The 21,158-nt window shown below is 39.8% G+C and overlaps 1 protein-coding gene across 4 annotated transcripts in view; it reads right to left on the bottom strand.

Annotated features, from left to right (window-relative positions):
* The window catches only part of TMCC1 (transmembrane and coiled-coil domain family 1), a 251,367-nt gene that overhangs the window by 9,675 nt on the left and 220,534 nt on the right, over positions 1–21,158 (bottom strand). For all 4 annotated transcript variants that reach the window (XM_028101616.2, XM_088027176.1, XM_028101613.2 and 1 more), the window contains one exon: positions 14,123–15,057. In XM_028101616.2, coding sequence (XP_027957417.1) covers positions 14,123–15,057 — 935 coding nt within the window. The remainder of the gene's footprint in view (positions 1–14,122; positions 15,058–21,158) is intronic.

Here is a 21,158-nt window from a genome sequence, read left to right as displayed (position 1 = left end):
TCAGCCAGGCGCCCCCAAATTAATTTTTTAAAAGATTTATTTATTTATTTGGTGGGGGGAGAGGCAGAGAGAAACTCAAGCAGGGTCTGTGCTGAATGTGGAGCTCGATGCCAGGACCCTGAGATCAGGACCTAAGCCAAAACCAAGAGTCAGCTGACTGCGCCACTCAGGCGCCCCTATCCAAATTCATTTCTGAAACTCCAAGAAGGTAGTAGGTATTATCTTCACTTTACAGATAAGGAAACTGAAGCTCAAAGAGGTAAAGTAACTTGCCTAAGGGCACACAGAAATTAAGTAGGGAGTAAAGATTCGAATCCATGTTTGTCTGACTTTAAACCCAAGTTCTTCTTTTTTTTAAAGATCTTATTTATTTGAGAGAGAGAATGAGAGAGAGCGAGCGAGCACGTGAGAGGGGAGAGGGTCAGAGGGAGAAGCAGACTCCCCGCTGAGCAGGGAGCCCGATGTGGGGCTCGATCCTGGGACTCTAGGATCATGACCTGAGCCGAAGGCAGTCGCTTAACCAACTGAGCCACCCAGGCACCCTAAACCCAAGTTCTTAACCTCTACACTGTGATGCCACTTTGAAACTACTCAAGAAGCCCAGATGAGCTAAACTCCCTTTTATAAGTAAGAAATTTGAGTCAAGTCTATAGTTGATCCAAATTACATAGCCACACAGGGAGCTGGACTGAACTACAGTGACATGACTGTTTGGAGCTTGATGTCAAGGTGGAGTCAATGGGAGGAGGAATGTAGTAACTCTACATACCTAGAATCAAAAAGAGGATAATAACAAGCGTTGGGGAGGATGTGGATAAATTTGAACTCTCATACAGCTGGTGGGAATGTAAATGGTGTATCAGCTTTGGAAAACAGTTTGGCAGTTCCTCAAAAAGTTAAATAGAGAATCACTTGTATGACCCAGAAATTCCACTCCAGGTATATACTGAAGAGAAATGAAAACTTCTTCCCACACAAAAAGGTGTACACAAACATTCACAACATTATTCTTAATGGCCAAAAAGTGGAAACAAGTAAATATCCATCAACTGATGAATAGATAAAATGTGGCATAACCATACAATGGAGTATTATTTGGAAATAAAAAGAAATGAAGTAATGACACATGCTACAATATGGATGAACCTTGAATACATTATTCTAAGTGAAAGATACCAGTCAGAAAGGACCACAAACTACATGATGCCATGCCATGTATATGAAATGTCCAAAATAAGCAAATCTATAGAGACAAAGATTAATGGTTGTCAGGGTCTGGGCGAAATGGGAAGATTGGAAGGCAATGAAAATGCCCTAAAACTGATTATGGTGATGGCTGCATATATCTGTGAATACACTAAAAATCACTGATTTGTATATTTTGTTGTTGTTTTTAAGATTTTATTTATTTAGAAAGAGAGACAGAGAGAGCATGAGCAGGGAGAGGGGCAGAGGGAGAGGGAGAAGCAGACTCCCCACTAAGCAGGGAGCCCCACATGGGGCTAGATCCCAGAACCCTGGGACCATGACCCAAGCCGAAGGCAGACACCCAAACAACTCAGCCACCCAGGCACCCCTGACTGTATACGCTGAATGGGTGAATTCTATGGTATATGAATTACATCTCAATGAAGCTGTTAAAAAAGATTATGGATGTCTGCAATTTACTTTGAAATGCATTAAAAAAATGAGAGGAAGGGGGTGTCTGGGTGACTCAGTCGGTTAAGCGTCCAGCTTGATTTTGGCTCAGGTCATAGTCTCAAGGTCATGAGATTGAGCCCAAGTTGGGCTCTGTGCTCAGTGTTGGAGTTTGCCTGAGATTCCCTCTCTCCCTTTCCTTCTGCCCCTCCCCCACTCTAATAAATAAATCTTTAAAAAAATGAGAGGAAGGATGGATAGGTGGAAAGATGTGTGATAAAACAATATAGTAGAATGCAGAATCTAAGAGGTGGGTGGTATGAGTGCTTAGTGTACAGTTGTTTTAAACTTTGCAGCATATTTGAGGTTTATAATAAACACTGGGGAAAAGTGATTATAGCCAGGAAAACTTAGGTTTGAGTCCTGGATCTGCCTCTCATAAGCTATTAGGTTAGCTTGCTTTTCTGAGCAAGTTCCTTCATCTATAAAATGAGGGTAATAATCTTAATCTTTTATACTCATATGAACACAGAAGCATTGTTTAAAAATGTCATTTTTTTCTCCTTTCCATCTTCATAATTTACCAAAACATAATGGCCTTTTTTTCCTCTCTTTTTTATTTGTCACAGAGAGAGAGAAAAAGAGAGCACAAGTAGGGGGAGTGGCAGGCAGAGGGAGAAGCAGGCTCCCCGCCAAGCAAGGAACCAGACCCAGGACTCGATCCCAGGACCCTGGGATCATGACTGGAGCAGAAGGCAGATACCCAACACACTGAGCCATCCAGGCATCCCACATAATGGCCTTTTTGAAAATGCTTCTACTTATTAAAGAAGGCATCACTTGAAAACATGCTCCCTGAAAGGAATTCATGTGCAATTTGAAAACCTTTTTAGCCAGCCAAATATCTCCTGTGGTGACTGATTCATGGACTTAATCTTATTCTAGGCTCATCACAGTCCACATCACTGTGCTAACTATACAATAAATCCAAATATCTCACACTCGATTTTACATGTCTCAAGGATTATCACTATCATGTACCTCCCTACCCCTCTAGAGTTGTTAAAATCAGTATGTTGTGAAGAGAAACACACCACAAACATTTAAAGTATTGTCTGAAAGATAAAAAGGTTCCCTTAGAAGGAATCAAACTCTGGAGTTTAGAAAAGATCTTAGAAATCTAGTTACATCTCTTTCAACTGAGGAATTATTTCTATGACATCCCTGACAAGCAATCTCTCCTTGAATACCTCCAGTGGCAGGGTTTCATCTTTCTTAAGGCAGTGTTTTTCACTATTAGAGAAGTTCTTTTTAAAACTGAACTAAAACCTAGCTACTTGTAATTCTCACCTCACAGTCTTTGGAGCCACAAAAACAAGCTACTCCCTCACCTGTGTTACCTCTGATACCTGCATTCAGCAACAGAAGTAGTTCCCCATTATTTCTATAGAACAAATCCCCAGTAAAGTCTTAACTGCACTTGCATATGTCAGTATCATCTTGAACTCAGTCGGCTGACGGTGGTTCTTTCAGCGCACTCTTTCTGCACCTATTTGTAAAGATAAGCTTGTCTTCTATTGTCTTCATCCTGGGTGAAGACACAGAGGCCAAGAGAGGGCAAGGCCATGCCAGAGCCCACAGGTTGCTGCTAGAGCATAGCCCAGCCCCAAGCCTGGGCTAGGGTGACATACGCTTTGGTGTGCATTATAAAAGGTTGGGTGAGAAGACCTTCCTGCCCCACCCCTCCCCCAAACTATAGGCAGTAGGAAGTCCATGTTGGGGGATGAAGGTTTAAGTTAGCCTAGTTTGTCATTTTGTCTGTGTTTAGGAGTCCCATAGCTACACATCCAGCTGAAAAGCAAAACTGCATTCACCTTTGTGTTTTACTTATCCTAGTATTTCTGTGAGCACCCACTGACTGAAAGGGACAAGAATAAAGTGAAAAGAAAGGTGCCAAGTGCCAGGCAGATTAAGGTACAAAATATGTTTCTTCCCCCAAAGTTTTAACATTTTTTTTTTTTTAAGATTTTAAGTAATCTCTATACCCAACGTGGGGCTCGAACTTAACGCTGAGATCAAGAGCCACATGCTCTACCGACTGAGCCAGCCAGGCGCCCCAATACTCTTTAACATTCCTGTGAAATGCAATCCTTCAACACCATGTTCTTTTCCGGAATTTTAGATCCAAATTGATGTAAGACGTTTAGACTTTTTAGTATATATAATTTTAAGTCCCTACTTAGTTAGAACATGCTTTACTGACTTCTTTCACCCATTGTTTGAGGGTTTCCCCCCTTCTTGAAGTATATCCTTTAGTATTTCTTTCAGCAAAGGTTTCCATGAGTGGTTAATTTTTGTCTACGTATGTCTAAAAGTGTCATAATTTCACTCTTTCTTGAATAATAAATTAGGTGGACATAGCATTCTAAGGTCACAGTTATTCTTCCCTAGCACTTTGAAGGTATTATTGTCTTCTGGCAGTATAATCTCTTATTTGTTTGGTCCATTTCACATTGAGTTTCTTTCATCAACTGGATTTCCTTGTGCCATCCGCAACTTCTGTTTGAGAGTATTATGGAGTTCCCTCCTGCATGTATCTCTTGCAGGTTCCTTTTCGGGCTATTTCATGGCTTTGGGTTGTTATAAAATATGTTTTGGATACCTTTACTTGTGAATACCTAAGATGACTTATTAATAACACCTTAGTTTGCCCCTCAGATTTTTATCTGTTTGTAAAGAGGGAAATTCCATAATTATATAATACCACATAAAAATATGTAATACTGTATATGAATCATAGAGTACATGCAAAAGTCCTCTGCACTTGTTCCCAACACTCTTGAACTTTATTATAAGAAATGTTTCTCATACAATGGTCACTAACATGTCAAAGGTTCTGGAAACCATTTATCATACAATAACACTAACATGTCAAAGGTTCTGGAAGCCATTTGGTTCACTTCATATTTTATCTAAAGGCTGTCCATCTTCACTCCTTCCACTTTGCACCTTCTTTGTACTTATGGTTTTATACAGTTTTTCTTTAAAAGATTTTGAGAGCAGGCGCACATAGGAACGGGCGGGGTGGGGGGGGTGAGCAGAGGGAGAAGCAGACTCCCTGCTGATCATGACCTGAGACAAAGGCAGACAGATAGCTTAACCGACTTAGCCACCCAGGCGCCTCTGTTTTTAGGCAATTTGTACCAGCTGATGATCTGCTCAGCCTGGGTTTGGGATTGAAACCCTGACTCTGCAACCCACCAGTGTGACCCTGTGAAGAGGCAATCTACCTATTCCAAAGGGCAATTGTGAAGACTGAACAGGAGTTAGACATCAAATGCCCTGCGCAAAAATGGAGCTCAGTGGGAGAGAACTATCACAAGTATACATTTGGTTTCCTTTTTGTCTTTTATGATCTTCCCAGGTCCCTCCAACAATCCCTAGTGAGGAAGTTCAAAAGGACTGCTTGTTGACCTCAAGTGCTCTGTGGCTCCAACATTCAAGGCTTCTTCCTTCTGATTTTTTCCCCCTCTTATCCTCCACTTCTTCATCTATCTCCACATCCTCAATTTTACATTTTCTCAAATTTTCACTGTTCCAGTATACTGAGTTTTTCCTGATATCTCATAAATGGGTTTTCTGGGTACACATTCTGTCCTTCTCAAGAAGGATAAGAAAAAACTAATGATGTAATATATGGTGATTAACATAACAATAAAAAATTTAAAAAAAAAAAAAAAGAAGGATAAGAGAGGGGGCGCCCAGGGTGGCTCAGTCGTTAGCGTCTGCCTTCGGCTCAGGTCATGATCCCAGGGTCCTGGGATCAAGCCCCGCACTGGGCTCCCTGCAAGGAAGGGAGGAGCAGGAAGCCTGCTTCTCCCTCTCCCACTCCCCCTGCTTGTGTTCCCTCTCTCGCTGTGTCTGTCAAATAAATAAATCTTTAAAAAAAAAAAAAAAGGACAAGAGAGGCACAAGCCTCTTTTCTTATTTCCTCATCAGGAGGGCCAGCACAAACATACAAATGGGTTCCTGCTATTTCCCTGACTCAAGTTTGCCAGACAACTAAGTCCATTCACTGGCTTGTTCAAGCTTTCCTTTAAATTGATGAAACTGTCCTACCTACCTTCCTTTCATGGTATGTGTTTTGTATGCGTGAGAGGGAAAGTATCTCAAGTATACTTCATCTGATCTTTGCAAATCTCTAGAGAGAGTTGAGTAGAAACTGTTAATCCTCACCATACTCCTGTGGAAAATAAAGTCCTTTGGAGATTGAACAATTCACTCACAGTTACATGAGAAATTAATAGCAAGATTTCCTCAAGCTGAGAATCTTCCCAAATGAGAAAATATACTATTGTTCCCAGAGATAGTACTTTATTAACAGCTAGTTAAATAGTGAAATAGCATTTGGGTAAGTAGAATAAGCTCCATTTCTCCACAGATGAAAACAGACCAACAGGTTAGGAGACTTGCCAAGGTGACATAAAGCTGCAGAACTTAAGGGTGAAGCAAGATCCACAATGGGTCCAGTTGAAACAACCCCATTAATTCACCAACTAATTACTAGCATTTGCTTTCTTCTTCAAGTCATAAGAAGTACCTGGAGAATGATGACTTTCTGAAAGAAAAGTCACAACTGTTATTGGGTAGCTGAAACCCTATTACACTTACACATTTTTTTTTTTTTTTAAAGTAGGCTCTACACCCAATATGGGGCTCGAACTCACGACCCTGAGATCAAGAATTGCATGCTCTACCAGTTGAGCCAGCCAGGCACCCCTACACTTACACAGTTGTGTTTGGGTTACCATAGTAAACACCTCTAATCTGCAGGAAACATCAGGGAGGAAACCAAGAAGGCCATAAATTTTGAGACTTTGGTAAAATGTGATGAACAAAGAGGTTGGCAAGATGCCCTTGTCGTCTTGGAATATAGGTCTTCTGGGTTACCTCAGCAACTTGAAAGAACTTTACTGGGTCTGTCATCACTAAAACACTTTCGCTGATTTGTTCACCCAGGTTATGGAAGTTTGTTCCTTAGCTCTTTTCACAACCTCACAATCCACAATTTGAAAGCACAAATCTGATCAAGCTTAACAATTTCCAATCAAACATTTTTCAGTGCCGTCAGTCATTTTTATATGGCTTACATAACATAACCTACATGTGAAATTATGGTCTGAAATCAGGCTAACACAAAGAGCCCAGTAAAGACGATGTGATGTCAGTTTGGGTGGAGGAGTGCATGTGGGGGAGGAATTTAGGGTTCAATCTACATCTAGTTAATCACTGTAAACATCAAAGTATCAAAACACTAACACCAATAATAACAAAAGCAATAACCACCCACTCCCCCATACCCCATGCCTTTTTAGGTGTGGCATCTGCCTCTGATTCATGAAGACATTTCCACATTAACCCTTACCTCCTTCGTCCCTGGGAGGTACTTTAATTTCTAATTAAGAAATGGGAGGCTGAGAAAGATGCAGTAACTTCCCCTTATTAGGTTAGTGAGGTGTACTGAGAATCCGAACCACTTGGTTCATGCTTCCTGTTTCTAGATTTGTTTTATTATTGTCTTTTTAAAACCTATACCACTAATCAAATGCAAAATGTAAACAACAACAAAAGGAAGAAAATACCCATTATTCCAGTTCCCAGTGACTTCTCACTACTCCCATTATTAATATTATAATCTCTTTTGCTTTACTTGCTAGTGTTTACTTCCTACCTAAATCCTAAAATAGGGAAGTCATATACCTAGGAAATTCAAAGAAAGAATACCTCTGTCCTCTCATTAAATATTAGTATTAAATCAAGGAGTGGGGGGGGGAGGGAAGGTAAAGTGTGTACAGCCTTTCACATGTGATTTTTTAAGATCAAGAACTCTAAGGGATTTTATTTAACCTCTTGATATGATGCCAATTAGAGCTCTCTGGACATGAAGGGGAGGGGGCAATTCTTGGTCCTACAAGTATATGATTTTGACTGGCATGTGCTTTCCATGAGACTCCAGCTGAAACACAAAATAGAATGAGATTAATAATCTCATTTTGAAACTTTTTACTCAAAAGTCCTTCCCAAATCATTACAACTCAAAGAAAACTTATACACTCGAATACAGCTTGAGTTTAACTATTAGTCAACAGAAAGCCTTAAGACTGCGAGATCTTTTTTAAATGTAGGTTATGTCATATTTTGGGAGATGAAATCCATCCCCCATCCCAAAGCAAAATCTGCTGTATTTACAAAATACAAAAAGACATCTAGATTTTGTTGTAGGTAAACAATTAATAGATAATAAGTAAATTAATAAAGTGTTTCAGCCATTGGAGGTCAACACATTAGTCATCTACTTAGATCAAAGATAAGCCAGGGCTCTTTTGGGTCAAATTCCTGATGAATGAGAAACTGGATGAGTGTCAGGCTGGAAATGTTTCACCTAGTGCATCACTCTTTGGGCGTGGCTCGAAAGTTTGGAGCCATCTCTGAGAGTGGGGGGTAGGGAGTGCTTCCCTAATTGGGCAACAGGTCATCAGGACAGGATGGCTAAAGAATCTTGTAGAGCAGGTACTGAGAACAGGAAGAACCAGATCCCAGGGCTAACATCAACAGGGACCTGAGGTAGCTTCTGCCAGGGTCTGACCAGAACAGAGCGACATAGTTGGTGTAGGGGTATGACGTGTGGTGGGAACCGGAATATATTCCTGGCTGAATTGGGGAAAGTGGATATTTCCTCCCTACCTTTTGTTACTTCATTTGTGTTGAAGCCTGGAAAGAGGCTAGGAAACACTGAACTAGCCTTTAGTTGGAAAGGAAAAAGCATAGAATCAGTCCCCGAAACTTTCAGGGTAGGCAGTGCATTATCTTAAAGAAAGAGCAGATGCCTATAGCATACAGGGAATGAATAAAAGCTGGCGGGGAGGGGAGCTTTCTAGGCAATCTGGAAACTTGGTAATGACAGCTTTCTAACATCCTGGCACACCACAGACCATACTAGGTGCTTCACATACATTATCTCCAACCCTGTACAGCAGATTTCATTACCTTGTTTTTATACAGGAAACTGAGGCTCAGAGGAATTACATACGGTCACACAAAAACTGCAAAGTGAATGCAGGCTTGTCCAACCTCAAGTAATTACTGAAGTAAATAATTTTTCTCTCCCTCTCTTCCTCCCTCCTTCCCTTCCATTCTTCCTCCTTTACCTCTTCAGGGCTATGTTGGGAAGAGCACATCTGTAAAATCTCTTTTATATGGAAGGTCTTAGTTTTCCTAAGAACATATCTCAATTGGGCTTTATTTCTCTACAGGAGCTAATTTGATCCGATATTCTCAAGTTTCTATTTCAAACTTACTGTCCAAACCTAGTCTACATATACTCTGGAGACTCTCATCAATTTATAATTGATACAGGTCTAACACCTGGAGTAAAGGGGCCAAAATAGCTGTATCTGACCATATCTTTCTTTTATGTCTAGTGATGGTAAAAGAAAATCATATTTAACTGACCATCTGTTTAATTAGAACTCCGATGGCCTGTGCCTAATTGTGTTAGCCTAGCTACCGATGGTTGTATGGCATGTGACGGCTGCTCTGGTGATTGCCTTCTTCTGTGTTTTTGCTCTTATGACTCAGGGCGGTTTAAAATATCCCTGGGCTTAATACAGTTTCAGAAGCTGATTTCCAAAGGACAGTAATCACCTTAAAATAGAAGCTTTTAAAATGGCATTATTGCTCCTCAACAGGAGGGGGGTTTTTAGTCTGCCTATTATGACACTGCCACATATGGACAGTAGCGGAGTAGGGTTCCCAGCCAGATCCCCAAAGGGAAAAACTACAAAAGGAACCTGTAAAACTGTCAATGAATGTTTTCCTAGTTCTCTCCTATTTTCAATGCATTTTGCCACAGCTCAATTTTTTCCTCTGGTAGCTCAAGAATATATTATACCCACCATGGGAACAGGACTAGTCTTCCAGTTTTTAGCAGATTAAATATATGTTAAACCATTTTACTGTGTGACCTGGCAAAAGTCACTTTATCTTTCTGGGCCTCAGTGTACTCGTGTAAAAGGAGATTAAACTAGATATCTAAGGGCCCTTCTATCTCTGAAGTACTACATGAACCCAGGTTCTACTAACAAACCTGTGATAATACTTTAATGGGACGTACAGACTATCTGAAGTGAGCACAATCCCATCACTAGAAAAACTGTTTAAACTTTGCATTTTTCTTTCCCAAAATACATGCTCTCACTCATATCTGAGAGCCCAATGCACAGCTCAAAGACTAAACACCTAGTTCCTGATCAAAGGTTGAGGTGGAGTTCAGATCCAAGCTCTGTTACAGTGGCTTCCTGGGCTAAATGCATGTGGGTGCTGAGGACATACTCAGCCATGGCACAGTTATGTGGGTGAAGAGAGAGACTGTACTCCACAGGCTTCTGAATATTTCTTTATTTCAAAGTAAGTAGATGGTCTTGGGTAAAAATCTTAATTTGGCCTTACTCACGGGCAGAGAGCAACAGGAAGCACATTGAGTGACAATACTGAAAAGGAACTCTGCAAAGGGGGAAATAAGGATGGAAGTCAAAGTTTCCTTAGTAGGTTTCCCCGATTACCTACACTGCTGTAGAAAACTTTCCAGAGCTTGTTCAGTCACAGACTTTTTTTTGCATTCGCAGAATTTTATAAAACATGTTAGCAACAATGACTCAGCTTTTAGTGAAACACACACTTTGACCTGGAAAAGGCCCAATACCTGATGTAGTCAATGCTTCCTAGAGCTAAACTATAGGCTAGTCTTTCAATCACACAGATTTTAGCTAGACTGTAGTTTTTCAATCATAATAGGTTTCAGGGTTGAGCTTGGGGAAAACAAAAACAAAAACAAACCTGTCCTGAAATGAAAAACAAAACCAAACCACTGGCTTTGCATTCACATTAAACTGGGTTTTATTCCTGACTTTATCACTTACTAAGTAACATTTTGGCAAAATATAAAACCCCACTGGGCCTCCATTTCTTCATCTGTAGAATGGGGATAATACAATCCACCTGAAGGGCTACTGTGATTAGCAAATATATGTAAAACATTATGCACACCATAGGAGTTCAGTAAATGCTGAGTGGTAGTGTCTTCCTCCACCTCATTTAAATAACAAGCAGCAACCCTGTACACAGCCTCCCTCCTGTCAACTCACATATCAGTAAAATAAACTAAAGCACAGAAAATAAACAAAATATCTAGAGTGGCCATATATGCTTTAATTGGTTCTTGGTCACAGAAGAATCCCTTAAGTCCATCCCTAGCTAGCCTACTTCCTTCCTAGACAAAAAGCCAAACCTACAACAGAGCTCAAATAGAAATTAGTAAAGAGAGGCTGTTGCAAGCAGCTCAGTAACAGTGTGGAGATATGGAAAGGAGAAAAAACAAATTTTATAAAAAGCAGACAAAACAAATTTTATAAAAAGCAGACAAAAGAAATTTAAAGAGCAAGCTGTCTCGGACTGTTTACTGTAGAGGCACATAAACTATCACTCTCACTGACCTGACAGTATCACTGAGCTAGACTAGAACACCACTGTTCTATACTATTTCCAATCATGTTAAGGTTCAGTGTATTATTCTGTTAAAAGAAGGTAGAGAAATTCTCTAAAAATGCTTAAAATGTGAAAGTTTTGATTCTTAAGAATATGCTTCAATGTGTAGGAAAATTTCACTTACATGAAATGGTTCAAAGATCAACAAAATTAAGTATATTTACTGGTTAAGAACATGTAACACAGGAGAAATTTCTAACTGCTCAATATATGGGAAATACTGGTACAAACAAAATAGCTGAGTCAAACAGCTGTGACATTTCTGCTCCCTTTCTTGGGGAAAAAAGGCTTTCTTTCTTCAAGATTCGTTTTAAGGAAAGACCATTCTTAAAGTTTAAGTGATATGACAAAAGTGAGATTATATATTATACTATGTCTTCCCTGGCTCTCCAAGCTTTACCTCTGTTTTTGAAAATTCTTAAGTTTTTTTCTTCTTCTTTTTTTTTTTTAAAGATTTTATTTATTTATTTGAGAGAGAGAGAGAGAGACAGTGACAGAGATAGCGAGAGAGAGCACAAGCCGGGAGGAGAGTGAGAAGCAGGCTCCTACTGAGCCGGGACCCATGCAGGAGGCTCTGGGATCATGACCTGAGCCAAAGGCAGCCGCCCAACCGAATGAGCCACCCAAGAGCCCCGAAATTCTTAAGTTTTCTTTATTCTCTCTTTATTCCATAAAACTAATCATTTACCCACTACAGAGAACCCAAAATGCAATGAAAGAAATGCACTTCTCGTTACCTCACAAGTGGTTTGGACTTGATTCTTATAATGAGGTTATAATGACCAGCTAAAAGTTCTGTCCTGTCCCTGGATTATTTTAAATTGGTACAAAGGTGGGCCTTGGGAAACCTGTTTTTCCTCTATGATTTTCTCATACTGGCCTACATCTGACTTGAAGACATAACAAGCTCTATATGAATTTTAAGCTCTGAAGGATTTAAAAACTGGTATGTTTTACCATCCATTCAAAATAAAGGGGTCAAAGCAGGCGATTGGTTTTTTGTTTTTGTTTTTCAGCATATGACTGCGGGAGGACTGGGTCTCCATGTTCAGAGGGGTCTATTTTAATAGCAGCAGAAGCAGCTGCTACCTAACATCAACTGAGTACTCACAGGACCAGGCACTGAGCTATGTGCTTTACATAAATTATTCCCTTTAGATGTCACAATAACCTTATGAAGAACTGTTATTATTCCTATGTTATAGATGAGGAAACTAAGACTTTGAGAGGTTTAGAAACTTGCCCAGTTTTCAAGGTTAGCAAGTGGCAGAACTAGAATTTGAACTTGGGAGTTAGGTTTCACACTGTACAAAAGATCAGATGTTTTATTTTTTATTTTTTTAAAGATTTTATTTATTTATTTGAGAAAGAGAGAGAATGAGAGATAGAAAGCATGAGAGGGAAGAGGGTCAGAGGGAGAAGCAGACTCCCTGCTGAGCAGGAAGACCGATGTGGGACTCGATCCCAGGACTCCAGGATCATGACCTGAGCCTAAGGTAGTCGCTTAACCAACTGAGCCACCCAGGCGCCCCCAGATGTTTTATTTTTAGAGTCCATTTGAATATCTGTTAGACTGCTCACTTTAGATATTGTCTTTTAAGTATATGAAAGAATATACAAAATACTGAAATAATAAATAGTAATATATTTGCTTTTATTAAAAACTTCATTTCTCTCTCCCATACTCACTTTTCTTTTCATCTCCCTTAAAGTCTTAGAATTAGGTTAGAATTAGTTAGAATTGAAGAATGAAGAGGCAGGGCTTAATTACTAATATTTTCACCATCTGAAAACAGCGTGCTGCTGTAACTTCTCTCAGAGCTAATGGATACACAGGAACAATTTATTTCAAACCCTGAGATTATCTCATAAAAGCAAACTTAAAAAAAAATCACTGTTTTTTAAAAAAGAGGTCAAACGGACCTTAAGAGATCATGTGTTCAACCTTTGATATTACAGGATAAGTAATGAGGATTCCCTCGAGTTAGTATTTGGGATAGGACCAAAACCCAGGTCTTTCAAGGCCTGCTCTGACCTGTGGCTTCTGTAAAACTGGTCCTTAATCTGTATCAATGAGGTGGCCTGTCTCTGGCTGAGAGAGTTTGGATCTGAATGAGTACTGTATGGGAGATATTATTTCTCTCTGCATGGGATAGAAACAAGGGGAAAAAACATGTTTTTAGAGAACTAAGAGTGGTCTAATATGAATATGGAGTATAATACGAAACAGGGAAAGACCAGCTTCTCTACCTTTAGCACAGATATGACTCAAAGCAGTTAGCCCTTTGAGAATTCTCTAACGACTGTAGAAACATTTCATGTTTAAGTCCACGCCCATTGAAACATCTGCCAATTCATAACAAAGGTAACAGACGTGCTTATCTGGATATACTTTCAGTCTAATCTCTCTACACCAATTGTCCACATAAGTGTGTTTAAGGTCAAATACCTACAGTGTTCATTACATTTTAGCCAGGCTATATATTTGATTTTTCTTAGATTTCTTAGAGTTCAGAGGGTTATAGATCTTTTGAATTCAGTGTAGTATAGTTATAGGTTGCAATGATTTGTGGTTCTGTGATTATAAATAAATAGGTAGAATGCCTTAGACAGCTTGGGCTTCATGTGAAAGTCCTAAACTGGAATGGAAGACTGGAGACCTACCGTAATCATCTTCCCCTGACCCCAATGTTTCATTGGCGTATGATCTCAGGAGTCATTTAACTTTGCTGTGCCTCTATTTTGCTCTCTATGATAGAACTATGGGGATGTTATATGACATATCTAAAGTGTTCTGGATGCTATAAAAAAAAAGATACTCTACACAGATCTTTTCGCAGTTCCCTTCAACAATTTAGAATTTTAATTACATATAACTTACCTATATCGCTCCTCCTGTAAGGCCTGCATTATTAATGAATAGTCTCTCTGATAATGTTCCTTGAGGGTCTCAAAGGATTCCTCTAGTCTGGCCTGTGTTTCCCGGATCTCCTGGATCTCATGTAGTAGTGCATCAAATCCTGAGCTCTGCATGTCCAGGGTGTTTGTTTTGGAGCTGGATGCTCCTACAGCAATGCCTCCAGTGGTGCTGTTGGCTCCCACTGAGCCTGAAGTGGCACTAGAACAATCTTCCTCACTACCATATTTTGGGCTTGACTGAAAGTTTGAAATCACCCCCAAAGCCTTCCCCCCATCATCCACTTGCCCTTCCTCTAAAGAGTCCTTCAGGTTAGGGATATTGTCTGCACTGCCAAATTTATTCCGAATTAGTGAGGCAATCTCTCTGGGTTTTGAGACCACGGCCCCTGCTGCTGAATGGGTCGCCTGGGAGAAGCTAGAAAGTCCACCTTTGACACTGTCCACCACACCTTCACTGAAGCCAGTCACCTTTGCTCCCACATCCTTCAGACCCTGGTGCATGTCCCTGAAGACATCCTTCGGCTGCCGAGGAATCCCATTCTGCTCCACCTCTCGGAGCTTCCTGTGGTAGTGCTCAAGTTTCTTTTGTAGCTGGAGGATAGTTTGGGCAGATTTCTGGTTCTTCTTCTCAAAGACCTGCTTGATTCGGGCAGCCTGCTGCTTGTCTGCACTGTTGGCAAGCTTCAAGTACTCAGCAACGTTGTCGTCCCGGGCTGTTTGTGCAATCTTGATCTGTTCTGTGAGCTTCAGGATTTTCTGCTGCAGGTGAGCAATAGCAGCCTTTGTGCGCTGAGGGTCTGGTGTTCCATCCACAGAGTCTGTGTGGATGCTGCCATCGGTGCTGGAGGCCACTGCACTGGAAGTCTGGGCGAGGCTGCTTACTTCCAATCGCTCGATCTAGTGTAAAAATAAGTGGATGTTAGAAGGAGCCCAAGAGGACTACCTCTCCAGAATCAATAAACCAAATGTATTGAAAATTTACAAACTCTCAGATCTTGGCATAGATAGTTGACCTAATACCTCCTGTCCTGTACAACTCCCATGTCCCTTTTGGATACTGTCCTTATACAAGTATACCTTACACAAAACAGACATATGAAAAAAGATTTGCACAAGATGTAAACTGGAGGTATTCTTCCTTTATTAGAGAATTTATTACAGTATTTCTTTAAATAACAAGGCTCCCCTAGTTGTTTATATTTTTTTAAAGATTTTATTTATTTGAGAGAGAAAGAGAGAGCAAGCAAGCACAAGTGGGGGAAGGGCAGAGGGAGAGGGAGAAGCAGACTCCCCGCTGAGCAGGGAGCCTCACGCGGGGCTCAACCCCAGAGCCCTGGGATCATGACCTGAGCCAAAGGCAGATGCTTAACCAACTGAGTCACCCAGGTGCCCCCGCTAGTGGGTTTAAATCATGATTTTATTCACATTCTTCACACATACTTTTGTGAAACAAGGTACATCTGCATTTCAATTTAATTATATGAAAATCATTTTAGTATTCAGACATCACTATAATTCCAATCCATGCTCTCAGATTATGGTCATCCAAAATGCTGGTGAGAATAGGTATTTTACCTGCTAGACATAAAAATCCAATTCTTATCAGTGTCTTTTTAACCCCAAGTATGTCAAGGGTAATGGGATTATTCTCTCTCTAACAGGGACACTCAACTGGTAGCTGCAGACAGGTGAAGGTAAGAATGAAAAGGTACTACTCCAAGTGCCAAGGATGAATGTAGTATACTCTTAGAGTTAATATCCCGGATCACAAGTACTGTGATATACTTGGGCAAGAAAAGTGAATACTCAGGGAGAGAGACAGTAAGAGGTAAGAAATTAAGCAAGTCAACAACTAAGTTCAGGCCTTTTGGAGCTCAACTTTTGTGAGTTCTATCCAATAAAAGGTTTTTTTTTAGACAAGGGACTCTTAAACACACACAATGACTATCCTTCATATGGGTGAGCAACCATTCAAAGGAGATGAAGAAAAAGACAAGCTGCTCAGATCTGAAAACTGAAATTGTCCTATTTCAAAGCCATTAGCCAAAGCTGGGGAGAGGTCAGGTTTCAGAAACTCAGGAGAGAAAACCTAAGGTGTAGCTTGTCATGAACTGGAGTAGGGCTCATGTAAAAAGTCTGTAGAAACTGCTCTCTATTGGACAGTAACATAAATAAATAATAAAAGAACCATCTCAGGGCATTTGGGTGGCTCAGTTGGGGTTAGTTAAGCGTCTGCCTTCAGCTCAGGTCATGATCCCAGGGTCCTGGGATTGAGCCTCACATGGGGCTCCCTGCTCAGCAGGGAGTCTCCTTCCTCTCCTTCTGCCCTTGCCCCTGCTCTGCTCGCTGTCAAATAAATAAATAAATAAATAAATAAATAAACAAATAAATAAAATCTTACAAAAAAAAAAAAAAAGAACCATCTCAGGGTAATAAAAATGCCCAGTATGAGTGTCAAATTACCAATTTACCATCTTGGAGATTAAGATCATATCCCTTTTAGGGGCACCTGAGTGGCTCAGCTGGTTAAGCGACTGCCTTCGGCTCAGGTCATGATCCTGGAGTCCCGGGATCAAGTCCCGCATCGGGCTCCCTGCTCATCAGGGAGTCTGCTTCTCCCTCTGACCCTCCCCCCTCTCATGCTCTATCTCATTCTCTCTCTCAAATAAATAAAATAAAATAAAATCTTTAAAAAAAAAAAAGATCATATCCCTTTTACTTGGTCCTCATCCCTAGATCTGTAACCAGCAGCAATCTGGTAAAAGAACTGTATATAGGTTACCCTCATATTTTAAAAATGTGAATTACATTTTTGTGATAATATACCAAATCTGAAATATTTGTGAAATACTGATATTTAACTTGTCAAGTCTTTTTTTCATCTTGGTTGTATCTCCTCAGTTTGCCATCTGAGCAGGAATTATGGTGATCTCTAACTCCAAAACTATTAGTTTATTAGTGGAAAGTTCATTACTGGAATTAACATATTACTATTGATGTGAATAAAAACATAGTATTTCCTTTTTAGATGAACAAATGAGAAATAATGTGCATTTAAATAAAATCAAAAGATAATTTAAAACTGAAATGAAGAGCAAAATGACATTATGTTCCACTAATAACAAAAATGTCCAGAATAGTTTAGGGACTAGCACAATAATTATTTTGCATAACTTCCTCCATCTGCCCCATTTTTAGGTGCAAGCTAACAAGCAATGAAAGGGCCAGAGGGAAGCAGCAGAAAGAATGAGCCAGTTCCAGATAACCACGTTACCAAGAGTTGAAAAAGGAGCTTCCAGAAACCCACTTTCTTCAGTGCCTTACAGTCACTCTCTTAAGTTGTACAGGGTTCCTACTGTGTGATTTTCTTTCTAAATGGGATTTCAGATCCCACAACTACAGTATGTAGTAGACCCTGATTGTGTACTTATGTTTAATAGCTCAAAATCTACCACAGGAAAGAAAAGCAAATATAAAATACCACTGATTCAAGACTACAAGCTCATTTTTATCTAGTTTTCTTAGGTTCTTTGCTATTAGTTTGAGTATCACCTTACATGCAGTCTATTGTCAAAAGAAGTGCAGATATAGAAGTCAAGTTTAATTATTACTCAGGGAGGATAAATATTGATCATACTGGTGACAATATGGCTTTGGTACCAGAATCAAAGTTTTATTATGTCTCTAAATTTGAAAAAACACAACAAAATTTCAATGTAATTTTTTTTTACAAATGATCACAGTTGAGTTCTGATTTTATTTCCCCACACAGTAACTAAAGTAAACCAGACTTTATTTATTTATTTAAAGATTTTATTTATTTATTTGACAGAGAGAGAACACAGATAGAGTGGCAGGCAGAGGAAGAGGGAGAAGCAGGCTCTCCGCTGAGCAGGGAGCCTGATGGGGGCTCGATCCCAGGGCCCCGGGATCATGACCTGAGCCGAAGGCAGACGCTCAACCGACTGAGCCACCCAGGCGCCCCAAACCAGACTATCTTTAATCTGACTTCTGTCCTACCTAGGCTGTTTGGGGCCACACTACATCCTACCAGTATATGACTCCCACTTAAGAGTCATCAATATCCCTGCAAGAGTACATCTGACAGAACCCACTGTTCTCAGCCTCCAAAGAAAATGAATCCACAGCTTCAGCAGGAGGGTAGTTTAACACCTGAAACCATGAATCACTTGATTAATCAGTAACTTTTCCCAATTTGTCAAGCACTATCTTCAAAAAGGAAGGAGACGGAAGAGGCAGAAATTGGGGGGGGGGGCACGGAAAAAAAGGGGAGAAGAAGAAGAGGAAGAGAGGTGGCAAGAAAAAGATACACTGAACTACAGAATTACAGGACAGGGGCTGTGAATACCCTCTGGGTATCTTTCGAGCTATGAACAAAAGCCCTTAGAGGTAAGAATACTTGGCCGTGAGTTATAAATGCACCAATTGAAAAGTGGATCTCTTTTTCAAAAGCCTTTGCTGGCATATTAGGCTATCCATATATAACAAAATAAAATTAGATTCCTACCCTCATTCCAGACAGGCAACTAAATTGCAAATGTCAAAAGCAAATTTTAAACCTTTTAGAAGGTAGTATTGGAAAATATGGGGGGAAGGATTTTCTTAAACATACATGAAAAGGCACAAATCAGAAACAAAATTATTGAATCTGGCTACATTTAGTGTAATGAAGTACGGATTCTGGCATAAAACTGCTTGGGTTCAAATCTAGCTTTGCTACTTACTACTAGTCACGTGAGCTTGGTTGGGCAAGTTACTTCTGCATCTATTTCATCAACTGTAAAATGGAGATAATACTAATACCCATTTCAGAAGACTGTTTTGAGGATGAAATAAATAAATGAACATAAAAGTGCTCAAAAACTGTCCTGGGCACAGAGTAAGCAGTTAGTACTGGCTATTATTTTTGTACCATTCTATGTGATTCTTTTTAAAAATTCAAATATTAAAAGATTCTAGAATATACTTCAAGATCTTTCGCATTTCAGGCATAATCATGTGAGATAGAGTCTGAACCAAAGGAATAATGTAATTCAACACTACAGTAAAAGTAATAATAGTCACTTTTCCTCCTTCCTTTTTTTTTTTTTTTTAATAATTAGTCACCTTTCTTGACTGTAGTCTTGTGGCTAGGCAGCTGACTAGCTAGCTAGCTAATCTTCCAAAGCTCACAACAACCCTACAGAGTAGACATTGTTATCACTACTTTACAAATGAACTGTGAGGCGCTTCCTAACTACCTTATCACGTGGCAGTTTGACAAACAGCAGCAGCAATATTACCTACTCAGTAGGGCTTCGTGTGACCATAGCCTGAGGGCTTTCAAGAGTGATCATACCCCCTAGTATAGCAAGTCCCAGCCACTTATGGCTGGGGATAGAATTAATTTGTATAGAGAAAAGTGAGGACCAAAACCCAGTCAATTAAATATATTTTGACTAGTTATTATAAACTAGGCAATGCGCTACACAGCTAGGGGTATGGTCAGAGCCACAATTCATTATCTAGCTGTTGCTGTAACAGCAGATATGCTGCTTTGCTTGCATTTTGTCTTTTCCTATTAAGAATTCATTAGCCAGGGGGCATGCGACTCTTGATCTTGGGGTTGTGGGTTCGAGCCCCACGATGGGTATAGAGATTACTTAAAAATAAAACCTTTAAAAAAAAAGGAATTCATTTGTCAGGCTTAAATTATCTATTAACAGATCTGAATTAATTGATCAGAAAAAAGCCCAAGAGAAAATTTAAACAGCAACACCTCAAAACAATTAATCAGGGGCAGAATAGAGCCCATCTTGGAGAAAGATTTGGCAAAGTTTTATAATGGCTTACAATTTTCATTTGCAAATGCATTAAAGATCTGTTTACTTTCTCTGAGTGTATGAAAATGTCAGAACATGGCAGCACCCAGCTTTGAGAACAATCACATATGAGGAAACATAGTGGAAAGAGCAGTGACAGGAGTAGAAGGACCTGGGTTCAGACCTGGCTTTGCCAACTTACTAGCTAGGTGTCTTTGGGTCACCTTCTTGTTCTTGAGCCTAAGTTTTCTCATCTATACAATGGGGTTATTTTCTCATGAGATTATTTGAAAAAAATGTTAAACGTATGTAAAATCAGATTATGACTGCCAAACATGGTGAACGTTCAAGAAATCACCCTTTTCTATTGCTTACTTGGTTCATTACTCAAAATCTAAGTACATATTTGTAACTAGAAAAGATTCAGAAATTCTTGACTTGACATCACTATCTTCAATAAAGGCCAACAGCCCAATCCTATCTACTTAATGGAATGAAATAATTTTATCTATGCTTTCTAGAGTATATCAGCTCTCTTTCAGGAAATCTCTGCACTATTTATTTACACTAAATAATCCACATCATTTCCGAGAAAAATGAAGAAGGCATTTTAAGGTAAAAGAAGGAGGAGGTGGAAAGTGGGGAAGTTTTTGTAATTAATCTGAAAACAAACAGAATTTGAACCATGTTAGTTTTTCTGAAAGTGGATCTTTTCCAAGGCCAATTTCATAGAATGGGTTGTGCAGCAGCTTTTGCAAATTCATACGTAGGCACCTGCAGATCCAGCTCCATTCTTCTTCCAAAATCTTTATCTCACAGATATGGGGCCATGGTTTTGAACCAAAATTGGAGTGTGTGGCTTAATTCAAGTGCACTTAGTGGGGGGCAAAAGGATAGAATGTTTGATTTTTGGGAGACCACCCCCCAAATCCAATACAAATTGTAACCCCTAAAGATTCATAATCTTGGTTTTAAGAACTGCACAGAAATCTATCTTCTAATCAATGATAAACAGAAAGATGCGTCATATAAATTTTTCTTTTTCTGCCAGGCAGGTTGTACTGAGAAGGTACAACAGAGGAAAAAGTCCTGCCTTAGAAGTTACACAGCTCTGCCTTTGAATGTTGTAGCATCATCTCCCTGAGGCTTGCCTTTTCCAACATCCCCAACACCTTA

Source organism: Eumetopias jubatus, unplaced genomic scaffold (assembly GCF_037043125.1).
Source record: "Eumetopias jubatus isolate StellerSeaLion01/CBP00866 unplaced genomic scaffold, mEumJub1_p1.0 scaffold_1, whole genome shotgun sequence".
NCBI classification, from domain to species: domain Eukaryota; kingdom Metazoa; phylum Chordata; class Mammalia; order Carnivora; family Otariidae; genus Eumetopias; species Eumetopias jubatus.
This window is presented reverse-complemented; position numbering and strand designations above follow the sequence as displayed.